This window comes from Jaculus jaculus, chromosome 9 (genome assembly GCF_020740685.1).
Source record: "Jaculus jaculus isolate mJacJac1 chromosome 9, mJacJac1.mat.Y.cur, whole genome shotgun sequence".
Lineage (NCBI taxonomy): Eukaryota > Metazoa > Chordata > Mammalia > Rodentia > Dipodidae > Jaculus > Jaculus jaculus.
Window position 1 is genome coordinate 90455278 of NC_059110.1, and position 22377 is coordinate 90477654.

At 49.2% G+C, this 22377-nt stretch overlaps 1 protein-coding gene across 2 annotated transcripts in view; it reads right to left on the reverse strand.

Moving 5' to 3' along the window:
* Positions 1-3000: 3000 nt before the first annotated feature.
* The window catches only part of Asic2 (acid sensing ion channel subunit 2), a 1263387-nt gene continuing 1244010 nt past the window's right edge, over positions 3001-22377 (reverse strand). For both annotated transcript variants that reach the window (XM_004664575.2, XM_045158533.1), the window contains exons 4-10: positions 19059-19209; positions 16632-16688; positions 14025-14178; positions 10805-10896; positions 7361-7440; positions 5437-5505; positions 3001-3991 (exon numbers count right to left, since the gene is read on the reverse strand). In XM_004664575.2, the coding sequence (XP_004664632.2) occupies positions 3890-3991; positions 5437-5505; positions 7361-7440; positions 10805-10896; positions 14025-14178; positions 16632-16688; positions 19059-19209 (705 nt within the window). In that variant the 3' untranslated portion in view covers positions 3001-3889. The remainder of the gene's footprint in view (positions 3992-5436; positions 5506-7360; positions 7441-10804; positions 10897-14024; positions 14179-16631; positions 16689-19058; positions 19210-22377) is intronic.

Below are 22377 nucleotides of genomic sequence, written 5' to 3' on the forward strand. Positions count from 1 at the left end.
TCTTTTGCTGACAACCAATGGATAATCAGTAGCTGGATATTGATTTGCTCTTTTGAGTCACACACACACAGACATATATATATATACACATACACACACACACACACACACACACACACAATCTATAAGCAGGGTAAGTATGTAGACCTGACCCATGCTGAACAAAGCCACAATCTCCAACTCAGAAAACAGGAGTTCACGGATGTATGAGGCCAGAAGCGAGCCAGATGTGCTTGAGAGGTCTTTGCTTCCCCACAAATTGATCTCCCACCACTTATCCTTTCTTGGAAGAAAGCTAGAAATCCATTGAAGCAGGTCAAATAACAACTTAAGCTCTAGGGTTTAAAAAATGTATGAAGCTGTTAAACTAGAAGACAGAAATACCAGATAGACTCCCAATTGACCAAATGGGCATTTCGTTCGGTTCCTGTCACTGATGGGAGCGGTTGGAGGCCAGCCTTCAGACCCCTGTCTTTCCACACCTGTCTAGTCACCTGTGAGAAAGTTTCAAGCTGGATGAAGTGAGGGACGAGTTTGTCTCAGGAGAGAGCTCCTACTCCCTGCAAAGTCTGAAAGCAAGATCAAGCTCAGTTCTTGCCCTAAGCGAGTCACCCTGGAAGGTCTACACAAGGAGCCGTGAGGTGGTGGTTGAGAGGAATAGCTTGGGCACAGTCACTAACTCCACAAGGGACCCAGAAGCAGTCTTTCCCCACCCCTCTTGGGTCTGCTCATCTGGCAAATTAGGGCATTAGGCTATGTGGTCCAAAGGGGCTATGGTAGGCAGAACAATGGTCCCTAAAGATGCTCACATCTTAATCCCTGGAACCTGCGCTTATATGACATTTCATGGTAAAGAAGCTTTGCAGATGTGATAAAATCGATAACCTTGAAATGGGTCATCTGGTGGGCCCAATGTAACCACAAGGGCCCCTTAAAAATGGAACAGCTTGGCAGGAGATAGGTAGGTCAGATGTCACTACGGAACATCAGAGTCATGAGAACGTGCATGAGAAGCCCTCAATCTGTCCTAGCTAGGTTGGAAGAAGGAGGAAGGGACCATGAGCGGGGGGATGTGGTGGCCTCTAGGGACTGGAAGGTAAGAAAGTAGATTCTTCTTTGGAGCTGATACCTAGATTTTAGCCCCATGAGACCCATGTCAGACTTCTAATCTGACACTAGAACCACAAGATAATAAATCTGTGTTCTTTTAAACCACCATGCTAATGATAACTTGCTACTTCAGTGGTGGAAAGTAATACAGAACTCTTTCACCACTTGTACTTTGCTCTTAAGAATGAAAGCCCTGGGGCTGGAGAGATGGCTCAGCTGTTGAGGCACTTCCCTGCAAAGCCTACGGACCCAGGTTAGATTCCCCAGGACCCATGTAAGCCAGATGTACAAGGTGGTGCATGTGTCTGGAGTTCATTTGCAGAGACTGGAGGCCCTGGCGTGCCTATTACCTCTCTCTCTCAAATGACTAAATTAATTAAATTAAATTAATTAATTTAATTAATTCAAGGTAGGGTCTCTAACTCAGGCTGACCTGTAATTAATTCACTCTGTAGTCCCAGAGTGGCCTTGAATTCATGGCAATCCTTCTACCTCTGCCTCCCAAGTGTTGGGATTAAAGGCGTGCGCCACCATGCCTGGCTGATAAATTTTTTTTCCAAATTTTTATTAACAACTTTGATATTTTTTTTTAAAAGACTTAAAGCCAAGCTTGCTAAGATCTCATGCAATCCTGACAGTGAGAGGCGACGCATAGTACTATCATAGTCTTTTGAGTCTGAAGGTGCCTCGGACCACAGGTGACCTGCCTGGTGCTGCGTCTTCACTTCACACAGGTAAGACATCCTCAGCACTTTCAAATTGAGGAAGCGAGTCCGGAGAGGAGAAGGGCTCACCATCATCAGCTACTAAGAGAAGAAGGCCACAGGTCAGCGTTGCTGCTCCCTGGCATGAGACTTTTCAACTCATCACAGGGGAAACATAACTGGGTGGTGGTGGTGGTGGTGGTGGTGGTGGTGGTGTGGGGGGAGAAGACAAGGCAGAACAGGGACCAGAACTTGGAAGCCCTGGTATGGCCAGTGTATGGATACATCTGTGCACAATGGAGTCGGCACAAGCTGCATCAAACCTGTCTTCACTGCTGGGGTGTGTGTGGAGGGTTGGGGATGGCCAATGGGAGGGACAAGGTTAGACCTTTAGGAACTCTCACCATGGAGCCAGTGTGGTGTCCCAAGGACAAACGAGCAAGAACCTCTCATTTGTCACAGGGAGGCTTAAAAAGAGTATGTCACTCCGTTCTGCAAAGGCACCTTTCAATCTTGGGTCCCACCTACAAGCCCTGTTACGAGTTATTTAGGGAACTCGGTGTGTTGCAGACGTGACCACCAAGGGTCAAAGCAGAGAAGCTTGAGGGGGGTGGAGAGAGCATCAGGTGGTGGTTGGCGGGAGGGGCCGAGTCAGCCTGAATTCTCAGACATGATTGAGTGAAGTTGGCAGCAGAGAGAGCACAGTGGGCCTGGGAGCCTCTGCTAAGGCCTTCAGGCATGAGCAGCATTCTGTTTCCCCCTTTTCATGCCACGGGCAGGGTCCTGCAGATCCCCGGCTGCCGCCTGTAGGTGGGTAGAGAAATCATCGGCAAAGCTGTGATGCTCTGCTTTAAAAAACTGAAGCTGGGCATGGTGGCACATGCCTTTAATCCCAGCACTCGGGAGGCAGAGGTAGGAGGATTGCCTTGAGTTCCAGGTCACTCTGAGACTACAGAGTGAATTCTAGGTCAGCCTGGGCTAGAGCAAAACGTTACCTTGAAAAACTGAAAAATAAAATCATAGTGTGCACATTTGTAAAAAAGTGTTGTTGCATGAAACTTTACCAACATATTATCGGTAGCTTTTGCCTGGCAAGTCTGACCATTTCCTTAGCCTCTGGGGAGAGAGACCAGGATGCGGAGAAAAGGCAGAAATGATGTGACTACTTCCACAAGACCAGCTTTTAATATGACTGTGATTCAAAGCACGAATAAATAAACGCCAAAGAAAATGCAGGGAACAAAAAAAAGAAAACAACCAAATCTCGGAACATCAAAACTAAAAAAACAAAACAAAACAAAAACCAACAAAAAAACCACATAAAGCAAAGTAAAATGAAACAAATCTCCAACAGACAACAAAAGCCCCCCAATTAAAAAAAAAAAAAGGAATCCAACTGTACAGCTGAGTCACAGGGAGAGAAGAACGATGTGGCTCTGTGGATGAACACTGGGGGTCACCCAGGCCACTGTGCCACCTCCACAGGACCTGGGGTAAGAGGGAGGTTGGCACTGGTCACCTCTGGTGCTGGAGCCCCACGGGCCAGTTTGGGGGAGAAGGGTTTGTGGGCAGGTTAGCAACCTTCACAAACAACACAAGGATCAGACATTGTAGAGAGTTCTGCAGTTTGCCTCTCCGGGGTGCAGTTTCCATTCCAGCATGGCCTTGGGGTGATGGGGGGGGCTGGAACCTGGTCCCACGGCTTGGGCGACAGAGTGGGCACTGGAAACGGCATGGAGAGCTATCATGTACGAGACAGATGTGGAGGTGATGCCGTAAGAAGTCCGAGCATGCAGGTGCTTTGTACATCTGGCAGTGAGATGTGATGGCAGGCTAGTTCCTGGACAGCTGCAGAGTGTGACTCATCTCTCCTACGAGGGACACGCGGTGGGGCCCAGGGACGCTCCACGTCAGACATGGCCGGAGTGAGGTTTGGCAGAAGTTTGCAATGTGTGCATAGGGGGCTCTTGCTTCTCTCTGTCCTCAGGGGCCATCCCATCTGAACTTGCTGTCCCCTGTCCCGGGTCTTGGGCCTTAAGGTCTGTTTGGAGGTGCTGGGTTGCCCGAGGATTGTGTCAGCAGGCAATCTCCTCCAAGGTGCCCAAGGCTGTCTGCAGGGGCACGTTCACAGTGTGGCTGATGGTTTCCGAGTGGTTTGGCACGGTGTCACAGGTGCTCTGCAGGGAAAGCGAAGGCACACGCTGGCTATTCATTCAGCAGCAATCACTGTGAAACCCTGTGAGTCAGGCTAGGAGCCCCCGTAGGTCAGATCGGAGCCCATCAGAGCTTCGGGGCGAAGCTGGCTTCTGGTCAGCATAGCCTTGGGTCTGGGGCAGGGTGGAGCTAAGATGGCTCCATATCTTCGGGCAGCTCACAGTGGCCAGGAGGGTTAGAGAAGTGGGATCTGGGAACTAGCCAGGGGAGCTATGCCAGGAATTTGGAGGCGATATGATGGGGACAAAGCTGGAGGCTGGGAGACAGGTTTTAACTCATTCTAGGAAGACATTCTAAGGAAGGAGACCCACCACTTACTGTCAGGGTGGCACTATGATATATTTACAAGCATGGGCTCTTAATCCCCATGACAACCTGCTGAGGTTTTATGCACTTATTCAGATGCTCAGGGAGGCTAAGAAAATTTCCCCCAGGCACAAAGCTTGGAAGCAGAGGACTTGGGAACCCTCCCCTCCCCACACCCCAGGCCAGTAGAGGCCAGAGCTTGGGGCCTTCTGCACAGTCTTTCCCCCTAGCAGAGGTTGCCTCCCGTTCAACAGAGGGCATAGGAACATGCAGAATTAAAGAGAGACTTCTAGCCTGGGTGATGGGTGGTGAGACAGAAATGGGAACCTGACGGGAGGGGCTGAGATCCACTTGAGACTGGTGAATTTTAGGGGACCAGGAGCCATTCCACATGGTTCTCCCAGGGCTTGAGGTACTGATCTGGGGGCCCAGTGCTGGTAGGGAAAGCCAGAAATACCTGCTATAGTCAACCTAAGACCTGAGCTTAGGAAGGCTGAGCTGTGGAGGGAGAATGCTGAATGCCTTTGGCGATAGAGAAGAGGCAGAGTTAGGCAGAAGTTGGAGGCACTGAGAGTCCAACTCTGACCCTTAAAAGCCTTTTGACTCTGGGTTCTGGGCCTCAGTGTTCCCAAATAAGAAAAGGAGGCATAAGTAGACCTTCCTTTAGGGTGACCTCAGTGACATTACCCACACAGAACAGTGCCTGTAGCTGTATATGGTACCTGTAGCTAGCATACAGTAGTCAGGAGATATAATGGGTATTATTGCTATCACCAATTGCATGGCGCCCCATACTCTGTATCAAATGGGATGGATGCCAGTGACACAGTAAAAATGGAAGCAGACGTATAGAGAGTCTTTCTCATAGGACTATAGGGGAGTAGCCTTCTGACCCGCTTCAGGCAGGACACAGGCTTGGAAGTACCTCCTGGGGTCAGCTCCATTTACGCCTGGACCACTGGCTTTTGGCATATTCTTGGATTTGAGGACTGACAAGGTGTCACGGGCCATAGAAAGATGTGTAGTCAGTCAACTCCCTCCTTTGGGGCCCTGCGTGTGGTTTTGTTCTGCCTACACAAGGCAGCCCTTGAGCCTTTCTTACCACATTCTCATCATGGCTCCCTTCATCCTCCTCTTTGCCAAGCAGGTCTAATAGCTTCTCTTTGATCAGCTGTAAGAAAGGGAGGAAAGCAGATGGTCAGGCTGTGAGGGTGGTGTGAAGGTCAGGGGTCAGCCCTCTGCTGGGCTGTACTGAGGACCCCAAGGGGCAGTGAGTGTTCAGGAGCCCAGCCCAGTGGACAGCTACAGGAACTGCTCTGTCTTTGCCCCCCCCCCCTTTGCTGGACATGGATTTTGTTACCAGGGCTTGGCAGAGAGAAGGGACCCTGTCTAGAAGCAAGGGCTGCTTTCTCCCATGCATGAAGTGTAGACAAGCTAAAGGTGTTGGTATGCCTAAATTCCTGTGGCCCTTGAGCAGCCTGGGGCCCCTGTCTGGGGCTTTGGGGGACACTTCTTTTTGAGACAGGGTCTTGCTGTTTAGCTGAGGTTGGCCTCCAACTCATGACCTTCCTGTCTCAGCCTCCCCAGTGTTAGGATAACAAGCCTGCCCAGCTCTGTTGGCCACTTCCTAGTCTTGACGCTTTCCATAGTTCCCAAGACGAGGGCACGGCCAAGTTCATAACCTTTTATCCTTAGCAATAAAGGGTACTTTTACAATAAGCTACCTGGTTCAGTTTGCTATAACTTTGTACAGCTTTTGCAAGAAGTAATAGATGACGTGAGCAAAATAAGGCATGAGGACCTTCTTTGGGTTGGAGGCACCATGCTGAAAGGGACTAGCGTGTTTGGAGGGTGCTGGGCCACAAGAACTTGACAGCTCTCTTGAAATGACTCCCAGGGGTCTTTTGCTATGACCACCCTTCCCTGGAGGCAGAATCAGGAGGCTGAGAATCAAGAGTTCCCGGAGGAACTGTGTAGTCTGGGCATGCCTTAATACTTCTGGAACCCCAGCCTGTCTCTGGTAGGTACACTAAGTGTATTGTGAAGTACCCATCTCGCTGCCAGGGGCACGGAGGTCTCAAAGTGAACCTCAGGGCAGGGCAGAACTAGAAGGCATCAATCCATAGGCTGGCTTTCCTCATGTCAGTTAGCCCACTCCCTCAGATGTCCTACAGGCCCCCGGCTGAGCCCTGAGCTCTGTCTAGATGAACACCGAGCAGAATGGTCCAGAGGTAGGCTCCCTGCCATGTGATGCCGGGAGAGCTGTACGCACTGACAAGCTGTGGAGTTTCTGGTGTCAGAGGCTGCTTTGCACTGTGAGAGGAGCTTTCAGAGGTTTGCCCCCATCTGCCTCTTAAGGAAACCATCTCCAGATTGTGAGTGGCAGAGGCAGCTGGCGGGTGGTGTGGTCTCCCGGCAGGGGATTGATGAGGATTGTTTAGAAAGGCCTTCCTAGGAATGGCTGGGCCATGGAAGATGGTGCTAAGCCACTAGCCACCCAGAGGGCAGCCTTGTACATGGAATGTATGTGTGTGCTATATAAATCTGTGAATGTATGTAGTGTGAATGTGTATATGTATGTATACATGCATGGTGGGTGTGAGCGTGTGGGGTGTATTTGTGGTCTGTGTATGTTCAAGTGTGCTGTGTATGCATACAATGTGTGATAAGTGTGATGTGTTTTGTGTGTGTGCGTGCACAGATACACTCATCTGTGGCATGAAGCAATGGACCCCATCCTTGTTATGTGAGGGGATCCGGGCTGGCTTAGCACAATCTGGTCTCTTCTTTTGATCCCTCCCTTCCCTCCCTGCAGGGAAGACATTCCATGGCTCTTTCTGTTCTCTGAGGAAAGGACCGTGGCTTCTGTTGCCTTCCCATCTCCCTCTCCTTAAGAACCCCCCCATCCACCTAGGAGAAGCGGGCTCTGGGTGAGTGGAACGAGGACAATGTTTCAACCGTGCTTGTTTCTGAGCCTGGGAGTACCAGCCTTCGGTCATTTTCTCAAGGGAAACCCCAAATCTTACCTCATAAATATAATCAAAGAGCTCTAGTATTGTTAGGATACTAGCACCAATAAACAATCCCATCTGACCACCAATGTCACCTGCAGAGGGAGGGAAAAGACCAAAAAAAAAAAAAAAAAAAAAAGGTTTTACTCATACAGCTTCCAGGAAGGGGTAGAGAGAAGAACTCGGAAGCCAGAGCTCCTGAGTGCTGAGTGCGTCTCCTCCGAAGGTAGCCTGGGCTTTGTCATCCCGATGCATGGCACTGAGAGTATGTAGGGTGGGGACTGAGCTGGCCTCTTACAATGGGGCTCATGGTCTGGTTGGCTCAATGGCTCTCAGAACCACGAGGAACAGAGATAGCACATGGGCCCTGGCCCTGGACAAGGGTTCAGTGTAGCTGAGGCATACCCAGGTGCCCCATTGTAGGTCTCAGGAACAGCGACACATAATCCTCACTCATCCAGTCATAGCATGGCCCACCCAGCCTTGGGATCAGATCACAGGAGATGTGTTCTCTTGCCCTGCCCAAAGGTGAATGTTTGCTGTGGTTTCTTTCTAGAGGGAGGTTCTCTGGAGTGCAGAGACCTTCTGGGGTCAAGGTTGTTCTATATTTGTCCTCTGAGTCTCTGCTGTGACTTCTCTCAGGCAGAGCGTTTCATCTGTATAGCTGCCTGGACATGCCTTAGGCCCGGACAATGAGAACCTTGGGGCTGAGGTCAGAATGTCTGAGCTTTTAAGTTCCCTTCACAGTTCTCAGAGCCACTAGGCATTGAGAACCACTTTCCCAGAAGGGCTTCCGATGGTGGGACTCTCCTGAAATGTAAAGCAAGATGTGTGTGTGTGTGTGTGTGTGTGTGTGTGTGTACATGTGTGTGCTCGCGCCCGGTTTATGGGATTGGGTGCAGTGTGTACAGCACGTATTAGCATGTGCAGGTATGGGCATGTTTCTGTATGTGTCCATGTATGTAATGAGTGTGGGGCTGGATAGGCATGCCGCATGTCTGTCCTGGCTTGCTGTGCATGTGGATGTGATTCCGAAGCTGAGAGGTTGACGTGGGGCTGTGCAGCTGTGCATTTGTGGTGGCTCTGGACTGTCATAGGTACGTGGACCTCTCAGTATCTGGGCGCAGGTTGGGGCTGGGGCAGCATGGGTATGTTCAGCGGTGTGCAAGGGGCTGAATGTGAGGTGGTGGCATGAGAAGGCCACTCTGGGCCTGATGGCTGAGTTTTGCAAATGGCACATGCTTTCCTCACAGGAGGTGCAGATGGCGGCATGAATTCCTCAGTGGGCTATTCTGGGTGGGAGCAAGACTTGGAAATAAGCTCATCCTTACATCTGATGCAGATTTGACAGATTCAGGGCTCAGGCCGTTCTTGCTCTCTCTCTCTCTCTCTCAGGAAGAGAGAGCAAGCTTGAGCTTGTGCTAGGGAAGGGAAGAGGGTATTTCCTTCAGGAAATAAAAGGGGCGAGTGAAAGGGACCAAGGGCATGACCTCTGCTCTGGGTCGGAGTGTGGATCTCTTGGTTAGTGACTTTGCCACACCAACTTCTGAGGACTAAGTGTCAGCAGCCTTAATCCAACTGATATTGAGCAAAAGCCTGGTCCCCATCTCTTCCTAGAGAAAATGCAGAAATGTTCAGATGGCCCTTGTCATGCTAAGCAGGCCCAGGACCTTGGCATGATGACTGTCCAGGTGTCAGAAACTACTGCTGATGGAACTTCTCTGAGCTGCACCATTTATTTATTTGAGAGTGACAGAGAGAGATAGAGAGAGAGAGGGAGAGAGAATGGGTTTGCCAGGGCCTCCAGCCACTTCAAAGGAACTCCAGATGCATGCGCCACCTTGTGAATCTGGCTTATGTGGGTCCTGGGGAACTGAGCCTCAAACCGGGGTCCTTAGGCTTCACAGGCAAGCGCTTAACCACAAAGCCATCTCTCCAGCCCCTGAGCTAGCACCTTTATCTAACTGCCATGGCAAACTCATAAAGTGGGTGCAATGGTTCATCTTGATTGTCAACCTGATTGCATTGAGAAGGGCTTAGAAAAGCATACCTCTGCATTGTGTCTGTGAGAGCATTAACTAAGACAGACCCTCAGACTTTAACCTTAAATGTAGCAGGTACTATCTCACACAGGCTGGGGGTCTGGATGGAATGAAAGGGTAAAAATGAGATATCCTGGGCTAGGAAAATGGCTTAGTGGTTAAGGCACTCTCCAGCAAAGCCTAAGGACCCAGGTTCAATTCCCCAATACCCACAGAAAGCCATATATACAAAGGGGCTCATGCATCTTGAATTTGTAGTGGCCAGAGGCTCTGGTGTGTCCATTCTCTTTTCCCCTCTCTCCCCATACAAATATAAAAAAATTAAAACATGAGATAGCTGGTTAGCACAGGCATTCCCTCTCTCTCTGTGGTTCCTGGTTGCTATTGATGTGAGCTGCTCTACTCCACTACAATAGACTGGGATGTCTGAAACCATGAACCAAAATAAAATCTTCTTCTCTTTAGGTTATTTTCTTTGGGCATTTGTCACAGTGATGAAAAATCAGACTAACATAGTGGGTGTTATGAAACCCCTTTTGCACATCAGGCCCCTGAGGTTTAGCGAGGTGAAGCTCCTTGTCTGTATTCTCCCATGGGCTAGTGAGGCACCCTTGAAACTTGAAGTCAGCTCTTCCCTCTTTAGTTCCACATACAGCCTGCCTCTCCCAGGACTCTGTCATCAACTGGTCCAGTCTCAGAGATAACAGCTATTTCTCTTAGCTTTTGCTTGAGAGTGGGTGGAAGTTGGCAGAAAGTTGATAGGCCACTCTTAGGGGTCTGGTGAGTTTCTAGCCAGGCTGGGGCAGGGTTGAAACTAACTCTGTGTTGATCGTGTGTCAGCAGGGTCAAGATGGCCAGTGTGAACTTGTATGTGTGGCAGGGAGGGGTGGGGGATGAAAGCCAGGTTCATGGCCATCTGGAAAGAAAAACTCTTCTTTACAGTTTGAAAAAGGACTGTGGGTCCAGGGACAGCACAACAGCGATGCAGCAATGGCTCTCTAGTCAGATCTCTATCAAAGACCTTGACTGGATACTTATCTGGGGACCAGCTAAGTTGAGTCTCCCTCAACTTCCCTCCTTGGAACAGCTCTTCCCTTCCTGCAGTCCTAGGATGCTGACTCCAACCTGGGGGCAGAGACCCTTAGATCCAAGAAGGCAGGACTGGAAAATCGCTGAAGGACCTTTGTTCTCACTCCCATTGCACACAGGGACAGATGGAGGCTTACACAGGATTTCCACCCTAGCGGAATTCTCTCCATTCTAGCTTGGAGCAAGGATAGAGGGCGTAATTGGTAAATTAAAAAACATGGCTCCTCACGGAGACTTATCTCAGTGTCTGCCTGCCTCCCCCCCACACCCTCCTCCTTCCTGCACCCTAAGAGATGTGGCAATTTGTGCAACAGACATTCCGACTCACCAAGTAAGGCAGCAACTTCATACGCCTTCTTCTGTTCAATTGTCTCGTAATTGAGAGCTTCAAAAAATATATCCAGGACAAGGATGTTCTCTCTGCAGAGGGAAAATGAAACATCATACTCCGTCAGCGTGCTCAGCATCCGCAGGGTCATCTAATCCCGCTTTCCCATGGGTGGATGGAGAAGCAGAGGTCCAAGGAGCCGGCTGGAATGTGCAACTCAAAAGCAACGGCCGTCACGCCAGAACGAGAGGCTTCTATCAGCGTCACTAGTGTTTGCCCTTATCTCTCATTCACTCTCCCCATGCCCTTTCCTGGACTCCAACCTGGCTTTAGGTTTCTGTGTCTTCCAGGCCAACCAGGTCCTTAGCATTTAGATGAGTTCAGCAATTTCCTGACCAGTCTAGCCTCCGTTGGGATGCCTGCTGCTTCTGGCCCCTTGAGCAGCCCCTGCGCACTCCTGGGAGCCGCCAGTTTCCTCCTGGGGTAGCTAACAAGCTTGTTGCGGTGACAGGCCCTGCCTTGGTATTGTCCAGGCAGTTGCCAAAGTCAAGGAGGATTTTCAGGGAGCAAGCGCGTTTCTGGCCAGAGGATCCCTGGCTGAAGCCCTGCGCTCCCTCCCCACCTCTCCTGCAGGCAGGTGTGTTAATGAGACGTATCTTGGCCGTGAACATCAATCCTGCCTGTGGAGTGTCTGTTAAGCAGCAGGCGCTGGCAGCTCTTGCATTCTGGTTTCTCTCTGTGGGCTTGCCATGCCCTCCATACCCCTTGTTTTGAACCTGTTGAGCAGAAACTATCTCAGGAGGGGGCCTGGCAAGGGCAAGAGAGCAGCAAGGCTCTTTCCATCAGGCTCACCCCGGAGCCTTTTGAAGCTTCACCAGCTCTCGTCTGGTTCATGGAAACGGCCTGCTAACAGGCTCCCCTCTTCCCATCTGACCATCCACCCGTGTCTGCTTGACTGCCGCCTGGAGGCGCTTTCTGAAACTGGGAGGTGGATTCACATTAAACAACACTGCAATTCAGTTTCTTGGCTATCCATGTTACGTTTCAAATGATCCACAACCAGGCATGCCCAGTGGCTACTATACTGGACATCACAGTTGCAGAAGGACCCCAACAAAATTGCAGGATGTCCTGTCAGACAGTAGTGGATAAATTGCAAATTTGAGGAACTGGGTATGGTGGTGGCATACATCTGTAATCTCAGCACTGGCAAAGCCGAGGCAGGAGAAGCACGAGTTTGAGGCTAGCCTGAGATCCTGTTGCAAATAAATAAATAAATAAATAAAGGAATAAATAAAAAGTAAACTACAGGGCTGGAGAGATGGCTTAGCGGTTAAGCGCTTGCCTGTGAAGCCTAAGGACCCCGGTTCGAGGCTCGGTTCTCCAGGTCCCACGTTAGCCAGATGCACAAGGGGGCGCACGCGTCTGGAGTTCGTTTGCAGAGGCTGGAAGCCCTGGCGCGCCCATTCTCTCTCTCTCCCTCTATCTGTCTTTCTCTCTGTGTCTGTTGCTCTCAAATAAATAAATAAATAAAAGTTAAAAAAAATATTAAACTACAAATTTGAGCCTGTCATTTCCCAACTGCTTAGCTCCCTCTTAGGATATAAAGTCTAGCCCTTGAACCCCCCTCTCAACTCAACTCACCTCAACTCAACTCAGACTGTAAGTGTTTCTTTCTGTGGCATAGCCACCATCTCCTTAGTCTCTCTCTCTCCTCTTTTGTTCTAAATAGTTTATTTTTATTTATTTATTTGAGAGAGAGAGAGGCAAAGAGAAGAAGAGGGAGAGGGAGTGGAGAGAGAGAGTGAGAGAAAGAGAGAATGGGCAGCACTCCAGGGCTTCCAGCTGCTGCCAATGAACTTCAGATGCATGCACTACCTTGTGCATCTGACTTATGTGGGTCCTGGGAAATCAAACCTGGCTCCCACAGGTAAGCACCTGCTAAGCCATCTCTCCAGTCATCTCTCTCTTTTTTTAAGTTGTTTTGAGACAGAGAGAGAAAGAGAGAGAGAGAGAGAGAGAGAGAGAGAGAGAGAGAGAGAGAGAACACACCAGGGCCTTCAGCCACTGTGAACAAACTGCAGACATGTGTGCCCTCTTGTGTGCATGTATGACATTGCATGCTTGCATTACTGTGCATCTGGCTACGTGGGACCTGGAGATTCAAACATGAGTTCTTAGGCTTTGCAGGCAAGCGCCTAACTGTTAAGCCATTTCTCCAGTGCCCTTTCTTTTTTTAAAAATATTTATTTTCAAGGAGAGAGAGAGAGAGAGAGAGAGAGAGTGGGTGTGCCAGGGCTTCTAGCCACTGTAAAATGAACTCCAGATGCGTGTGCCACTTTGTGCATCTGGCTTTATGCGGGCACTGGGGAATTGAGCCCAGGTTGTTAGGCTTTGCAGGCAAGCACCTTAACCACTGATGCATTTCTTCAGCTCCCTGCCTTTGTCTCTTACACTCTGTGCCAGTCCTCTGCTCTGAGCTTCTGCCGGGACACTCTCTCCTTCCATGCCTCTCAGTCACTCACTCTGTGAAGGTGTTTTTTGAGTGTCAGCTGTGTGCTCGATGCTCTATTTGGTGGACAGCACAGAACAAAAGGGACAGTATCCTGTCCTCAGGGGGCTTCCCATCATGATTAGTGGGGCAGACAGGTAATACACAGGGTCTCCCAAGGTGAATGTGTAGTTACCCACTGCGGCACATACTGTCAAGGAGAAATCACACCCCTGCCAATCTCTGGGGGTCAATTACCAAGAGGAGGCAGAGTCTAACTTTATGAGGAGATGCCATTTAAATGGAGACCTGTGCAAGGAGGCACCAGCTAGGGAGAGAGCGGCAGGAAAAGCATTCCAGGCCAGGGGAACAGTATTGCACATTTGCCTAGAGAACCACATCCTTTCAGACAGAAGTCTGGAGCTTTCCCTGACCTCATCCTGTGCCAACTGCAGTTGGCCCTCCCTTTCTCTTACCTTCTGTGTGCCTTGATTACAGCTACCATACCCCAGACGCCACTGCCCAATCTGACATTCAGCGCTGTACTTATCACCCCAGGAGCCTGCAAGCTCTTTACGTCTTTGTCTCCTGAGCTTGGCACACAGCTGGTGCTCAATTGACATTTGCTAAATTGAGCTAACTCCTTGCCTTCCCCTCTTGCTACGTGACCCTCCCCCCCCCCCCCCGCCAGTTTCTTCCTGGTCCATCTCCCTTTCCCAGTTAACTCACGAGATATATTTTTCTGATTTGTTAAATTTCTTCTCGAGGTACTTGGCTGACGTCTTGCTGGGGATCTTCACCATGGAGAGCTCTTTGTTGTAGCGGGTCAGGTTGCAGGGTGTCCTACAGAGACAGTAATTGCTGTCCTTCTCTGCCAGGAGGCCTGGAGGGGAGAGGTGGGGGTGCTTGGTCAGACAGGGATCAGAGGACTCTGGCCCCAAAGCTGGACTCTATGTACTAAGAAGTGAGCGGGGAGGAGGTGTTGGATCCCTGCAACTTGGGGGGTAGGAGGCCGCCAAGAGGGGTTATGCTGTGGGTTGGGCTGGTTTTCTTTGTGCTTTGTGGTACTGACCTTGTTCGGTTCAGATAGACGCCTGAGACTTGGCTTTCTTAGGGTGGGTGGTGTTCAGCTGGATGGTTTAGAAGTGGGGAGGGAGGAACTGGACTGGGGCCAAAGAGAAAGACAGCAGCGTGGTTTTTGGAAAGTAAGAAGTAAGAAGTAAGAAGTGGAGGACCGAAGCCAGGGAGTACTGTGAGAAGTGGAGAGAAGCGAATGAGAGAGCAAAATATAGTACTATTATACATATGTAATATTATATGTGTTTGTGTGTGTATGGAGAGCAGAGAGATATGGAGAGAGAGAGAAAGAGAGAGGGGATCAGGTATGGGTTTAGATCAGGAAGAAGCAGGACAAGCCTCTTTGGTTGGGGGCGGGGAGAAACGGCCCTGCTAGGGAAGGGCCTTGGGAGGTGTCTCAAGGTGTGGGCTAGAGGCTCAGGGGTTAGAACTAGGCAGGCTAACCACCCACTGAGCTCTGTTTGATGAATGAGACCTTTGAATTGCAAATGGATTTCTCAATGCTAGTTTGCCAGGTGGTAGGAGAGAGGGGATGTCCTATTTGTCTTTCAAAATGGTTGAGACATTGCCACTTTTGGAAAATGGGCTTCAATGGATGCCAGGTCCTTTTGACATCCCAGAATTTTCATCTCTGCTTTGAGCATTCAGGGTTCTCACTCATAGAGTAAGCTACCATCCAAGCCCTTGTGGAGGCAACTGACCTAGAACCTAGGGCTTCATGCTGTTCTTGCTTGGACTCCTTTATGGCCAATGACCCCTCCTCTGCCTGCTGGGCCGCTATATACATAGACAAAGATTCTCCTTGCCCCAGAGCAACCTCCCCCTAGCTGGAACCCAACACTCCTTCTCTCTTCTTCCAACAGACCAGGTTGCTTTGTGACATTGTTGCCTGGCTTTAGCCAGGTACTCATGAGCCACCTTCTGTACTCCACCTTAGTCTTGGCCCCCTGCCTTGCTGGCCCTGCCCAGCCTAGCTTTGTCAAGAAGCTTTGACACAGGCAATTCGGAGAGAATCCCCCTGTGGCATTCCTTCACCCTGGCCTACCTTCAGCAGGAATAATCCCCTCCCATGATGTCTTCTCTGGAATCTTTCATCTCCTGACCCATCACAGTGCTTACAGGGTATGAATGCCTGGTCCGCGGCTGTATTCTGAGAGGACTCCTCTCCCCGCTATTACAATAGCCTTGACATCTAATCGCAGTAGTCCAGAAGCTTCCTTGTTATTTTAACAAGTGTCTGAGTAAGTTTTCCTTTAGTTCCTCCCTCCCTCCTTTCCTTTCCTTCCCTTCCTGCCCCTTCCCTCCCCTCCCCTTCTGTCCCTCTCCCTTCCGCCTCTCCCCTTCTCTCCCCTCTCCCCTTTCCTCTCCTCTCCTCCCTTCCCCTCCTTTACCCCTGCTCTCTCTCTCCCCTCCCTTCCCTCCCTCCCTCCCTCCTTCCCTCTTTCCTTCCTCCCTCCCTTCCTTCTTTCCTTCTTCTCCCCCTCCCTCCCTCTTTCCTCTCTCCTTCCCTTCTTCCCTCCTATCTCTCTTATTCTTAACCCATCCTTACTCTATCTGTCTCTTCGTGTTTTCTTGTCTGTATTTCAAAGACAGACTGAACCTTTACACACATCTGAAGTCACCCCATCTTCTCTCTCTGGTTCTTCAGGAACCAGCTTTGTTCCTACTTAGCTCCACCAAATGCAGCTGCTGAAGGAACTGGAGTGCACATCGCTTGTTTTGATTACAAACTGTTTCCTGGGGCTGGAGAGAAGGGCGAGCTGCCTGGCTGCTTTATGTCTCTCAGCTCCCCCTCCCACTTGGCTTCCCAGCTGGCAAAGCCAACAGTTACTCCAACCAGCAAATACCCAGGAGGCTGTGGAGGAGGGAGGGAAAGCGGAACTGGAGGAGACCTGCTGCTTTGCAATGAACTTGGCCTCTCCATCTGTGTGCGGTTGGTATCATCAAACTCCTTCAGGTGACTCTGCTGCCCCTTGGCCATCTTCTCTTCATCTCTGCTCTCAGTCTGGATTCCTTGACAACCCTCACCTTGTTCCTGGTGAAATCCATCCCTTCATCGCCATCCCTGTACCTCCTTTTCTCCCTCAGTCCTGTGCTGCCCTCATCCTCTTCTCTCTCACCTCCTCTCCCTCTGTGGTCCATCTTCGTGCCTAGCATCTCTGTGTTCATTCCTTCCTGCTCCTTCTTCTGTGGTTGACCTGTACCCCAACCAGGTGACCCATGACCCAAGTCTCACACCCTCTCCCCCCACGTATTTACCGAGGGCAGGCTCTGCACACTCCTTGTGCTGCTCAGGGGTGCAGAAAGGAGCATCCCCTGCAGAGAAAGAAACCAGAGAGGTAGAGTCACCATGCATTCCTAAAGTGCCTTACCTCCCTGGGAAGTGGGCCAATCCTGGAGCACGGGGGCAGCAGTCTCCATGGGACAGTTTGGAGGGAGCCACTGGTTAGTGTCCCCAGTGCTAAAGGCTGACTTCTGATCTGTTCTGTGAGAAGGAGACCACAGGACCTGGCTGGCTGACTTCTCTGGGTTATTCTGTGGGTGCCACCAGCCTAAGTGGGTTGATGGGCAGCTTGTCTGGAGGACTGGGGATGGGGTGGGATGGAGGGAAGTGCCTTATGAGCCCGAGTACCTATGGTCTCCGTGAGCCCTCCTAAGTAGCCTTCTAAGTGGAAAATGCTGGCTCCATTTTCTGCATAAAGGTCATGGGGCTCGAGTGCCCTACCTTCCCAGGACAGTGGTGCCGAGGTGATGGAGATGGGCTATGAGTGGGGTTCACACTAACCCAAGGCCGTCTCTTCTCAGCACACCACACTGTGGGTGTCTGCAGGGGTGGGCTGGTATTTCCCCACTGCTCTGCCCTTCCTTCCACGCCAGTGGTAGAGATGTCACCAAAACTACCACGGGTGGGACAATTACCACCCCACTTTGCCTGGTTGCCTTTGGCTTAGGTTTCGTGGGGTAGCAGGGGTGTGGGGGGGGAGCTCATGACTGAGAGCTCCGTGTGAGAATCAAGCAAGTAGCATTTACCAGTGCTGGATCTTCCTCTGTGGGATCTCTACAGAAATCCAAGACCCTGTGTTTTCAGTCTTTGTTTCTTTTGGCCTTTGCAAAGTGCTAATGTGAAAAATCCACCCAGAAATATTTTTCTGAACCATTTTTCCCTAAACTCCTTTGCAAAGGCTGAAGAGCTCATGCGTTTCCTTCTTTCCAACAACAACATTTTAAATGATAGGATTCCTTTGTTTGCTCTGTCTTCCAGGAAGCTCAGAGGCCATTTTTAGTATTCTTATTTATAGTACCACATATATTTTCTCTTGCACAAATTTATTTGAGGAAAGAGAGAGAGGGAAAGAATGGGCGTGCCAGGCCTTCTAGTTGCTGCAAATGAACTCCAGATGCATGTGCCACTTTGTGCATCTGGCTTTATGTGGGTATTGGCTTTGCAGGCAAGCATTTTGACCACTGAGCCATCTCTCCAGCCAGACAGAGGCAGTTTTAAAGATCAGCTATTCCATTGCTGCTCATTAAGGAAATAATTCAGAATTTAGCAATGAGGATATTCACTTGAGAGTGGTTGCAGCAGGAAACAACTGGCAATAAAGTAATCCTTTCAAAAGAAGGATTTTGTTAAATAATCTCAAATGTAGGAACTGACCATCAAAAAGCAACTGTTAAATGGACCAGCAATGTTCCTGGTACATAGTAGGGCTTAAGCCAATATGACTTTTGCTTTTACCTCCTTATGCACCAATACAGGTGACTTCTGTAGCTTTTGGGAGAATTTTTATATCCTTTAATAAATTAGTTATTTTATTTGAGAGACAGAGAGACAGAGAGATAGAGAGAGAGAGAAGAAGAAGGAGGAGGAAGAGGAGGAGGAGAAGGAAAGAGAGAGAGAGAGAGAGAGAGAGAGAGAGAGAGAGAGAGAGAGAGAGAGAGAGAGAATGGGTACACCAGGGCTTTTTGCCACTGCAAATGAACTCCCGATGTATGCACCATCTGGTTTTACATGGGTACTGGGGAGTTGATCTCAGGTCTTTAGGCTTTTCAGGCAAGTGCTTTAACCTCTGAGCCATCTCTCCAGCCCACATCCTTATGTTTTAAAGATAATGAAAGTGAGAACAGAAAGGGTGGTAACTTGCACCAGGCTGCACAGTGAGTGGAAGATCCTGAGTTTGAAGTCAAGCTCCTGGCCTGTGGCCCCAGTCATCCTTCCGTGCTATTATACCAAACTCTGGCCCAAACCAGCTCCTGTTCCTCACTTCTGCCTCTGGCATGCCCACTGGCTCTAATGAAATGTCTGCATGCACTATTAGTCTGACAATGGATGTGTCAGTGCAGGCACATTTATTTACTCGCTAACAGACCCTTTGATGCACTTGAAAGAATACTAGACATTTGCAGGCGAGAAGAGAAACATCTGGATGAAAGCCACCAACATCTGGACATTCACACAGGTGCCAGGGTGTAAGAACCCCAGTCGTCCGGTTCTCTGGACACCGGGATCTGAGAGGCATCTACGAACCTATGGGTCATTACGATGAACATGGTCCAACCATCTGGATGCTCCTGGACAGCAGGATGCTGCTATGAGGGCAGTCTTGCTACCTGCCATCTTTGGTCATCCTATGTCACGTGGCAGCCTTCCCTAGATCTTGGCCCCCCCACCCCCATGACACTCACCTGGCATGTGGACCATGCGGCAGTTGCAGTTCTCCACGATGTAGCGGGTCTCACAGTCAATCCGACAGGCGGTGAGACTGTAAACGGGAAAGAAGTCGAGCCCCAAGTCTGAGGATCGGCACTCCCCCCAGGGCGGGGGCAGGTATGTGAGCTGCAAGACAGGAAGGGGCAGTGATCAGCCTTGGAGGAAGGCTTGCTCAGCCTGGGTAGCTCAGCAGCATCTGCATCCTCCTGTCAATCAATAGCAGTTACTGAGCGTCCTCAGCAAACTCCAGCCACCTTGCAGACCTTCAGCGTTTCAGCTTTGGTGTGAGCCTTCCCATCTTCGGTGGACTTTCCAGAGATGTTCTCCTCAGAGCTTGTCATCTGTATTGTGAACTTCCAGTTCTCATGTGTCATCTTGTGTCCCTTGGAATAAGCCAACTATATTCTTCCTGTGTGTGTGTAAAAGTGTATACATATGTGTGAGCAGATGCACATGCCCTGTGTGAACAAGCACAGGGGCCAGAGGAGGATGCTGGGTGACTTCCTCTATCATTCTTCTGCCATATTTCCCTGGGTTAATTGCTCATTGAACCTGGAGTGTGCCGTTTTTCAATTAGACAGGCTGATCAGGCAGCCCCAATGATCCTCCTGTCCCTGCTCCGCTCATGCTGGAGTTGTGGATGCGCGCAGCCACATCTAGCTCTTTATATGGGTGCTGGGCATTGAAGTAGCAATAAGCACTTTATCACATAGAGCCATCTCCCCTTTGGCTGGGGACATTGGAGCCCCAGACCTAGGCCTGGAGGTCAAATCCCAGAGGAGAATGAGTTAAAGTAGCATGTGGTGGTTTAAATGGATAGCCCCCAATATATTCAGGATTCTCTTAAAGTTTGTAATTTATAGGAGGATTGCCATAAGTTCGAGGCCACCCTGAGACTACATTGTGAATTCCAGATCAGCCTGGGCTAGAGCGAGACCCTATCTCGAAAAATGAACAAACAAACAAAACAAAACAAAAAGTTTGTAATGTAGTGGGCCTAAAGTGTAAGTGTGGATTTGGAATTCCAATCTAAAGATATGCAAATTACGGGGAACTTTGCCCGGAGTTGCTAAGTGTGCTAGCTTGCTGGTGGGGGCTTATTTTATTTTATTTTTTTCCTCTGTGCTTAGACCTGTGGAAGCAGGCCACCTTCTTCTGCCATTATGCAACTTTCCCTGCTTCAATAAATCCCTTCCTCCCATGACTGTGTCTGGTCAGGAAGTTATCCCAGCAACCTGAAGCTGACTGCTACAAGGCACACCATTATTATTTATGGCCCTAATCATGCTGGGGATGAAACCCTTGGGGGACAATGCCACATCCATGCAGAGAAGGTCCAGTGACCATTGATTGTCTTCTAAAGTCTGGATTACTTGCCTGACAGGGATGCGGAGGGTAAGGGATAGGAGAATTCAAGGTTGTGGAGTATGTAAGATGGATGAAGCCAAGGTGATCCCTTTATACCAATCTTTTTTTTTTTTTTAAGTTTGAAGAATAGTCAGGCATGGTGGCTCAAGTCTATCATGTCAGCACTCAGGAGGGGAGGCTGAGGTCAGAGGAGCGCCATGAGGTCAAGGCTAGCCTGGGCTGCACAGTGACTACCAGGTCAGCTGCTTGGACTAGAGTGAGACCCTACCTGAAAAGAATGAAGAATAAAAAGCTACAATAAAGTGTGCAAACTTTAAGTGCACAGCTCTGACAAATGCATACCATACTCTTGTGTAACCATCCTATGAACCAAGACATATTACTCTGGAAAGTTCCTCCCTGTCTTGTTCTAATCGCTTCCTCTCCCACCCAGGCAAGCACTCTGACGAGCTTAGCCCAGTTGATCTATGTGTTCATAGATCTTAGATATATGATAGATAGGGTACAAGTCTCTTGTCCTGCTTCCTTCACTCAGCAGGATGGTTTTCTGGCCGGTCCCACATGGTGGCGCACCAGGAGCTCCCTTCTTTCCACTGTGAGTAGTTCTTCAGTGGATGGAGGCTCTCCCATTTGTTCATTCATTGATCTGATGGTGGATGCTTGCATTGTTTCTCATTTTGGACAATTATGAGAAAGACCCCATGAATCTTTCTCTCCTGTACCATCATCTCTCTACCTTCCTTTTGCATTTTTGAGATAGGATCTCATGTAGCCCAGGCTGAACTCAAATTTGCTATGTAGTCAAGGAATGACTTTTGAGCTCCTGATCCACCTGCCTCCACCTCCCAAGTGCTGGGATTAAGATGTACACCATCACACCCGATGATGATGATTATTATTTTTTGAGGTAGGGTCCCATTGTAGCCCAGGCTGACCTGGAATTCACTCTGTAGTCCCAGGCTGCCCTTGAACTCATGGCCATCCTTCTACCTCTATCTCCCTTGTGCTAGGACTAAAAACATGCACCACCATGCCTGGCTCTGACTATTTATGTCAATTTTTAGACATATATCTTGATTTTTATTGAATGAATGGCCAGGAGTGCTACAATTGGTTCATCAGCTAGATAAATTTATAATTTTATAAGAAACTGGCCAACTATAATTGAAAGTGGTTCTACAGTAAGTTTAGGTCCCTATCAGGAGTGGATGAGAGCTCTAGTCTATCACATGCATGCCAAATCTTGACTTAAAAAATTATCTACTTATTTACAGAGAGAGAGAGAGAGAGAAAGAGGGAGAAAGACAGAGAATGGACATGTCAAAGAACTCTAGCAGCTGCAAACAAACTCTAGATGCACGTACTCCTTTGTGCATCAGGCTTTACATGGGTACTGGGGAATTGAACTTGGATTGTTAGGTTTTACAGGCAAGCGCCTTAACTGATGAGCCATCTCTCCAGCCTCAAATCTTGACTTTGTCCCCTTGTTGATTTGTAGGCATTTTAGGGGTACAGTTGTGTCACATCACAGTTTCTGTTTGCAGTTTCCTGATGACTGATGATTTTGAGCACCATTGTGTGCTTATCAGTGATCCATATGTTATATTTTGTGATGTATCTGTTAATGGTCTTTTGTACATCAAGAAAACACTGTTCGGTAGTAGAGGGGAGATACAGGAGGAGAAAAAGGGAGGGTGGTGGGAAGTGATTATGACCATTGGTATATTGGGTATTTGTATGGAGATTGTCAATAGAAAGTTACAAAAAAAGAAAACCCTGTTTATTTTCTAAATTTAGTATTGGTAAGTATTGGTAAGTAAGAATTCTTCATACAAGAGAGGGTATGCCCATTATAAAGTCATTGAAAGTGCTATATTTATCACCTTTGATCCATGCCACTCTCACTTTTTTGGGTGGGAGTTTTGA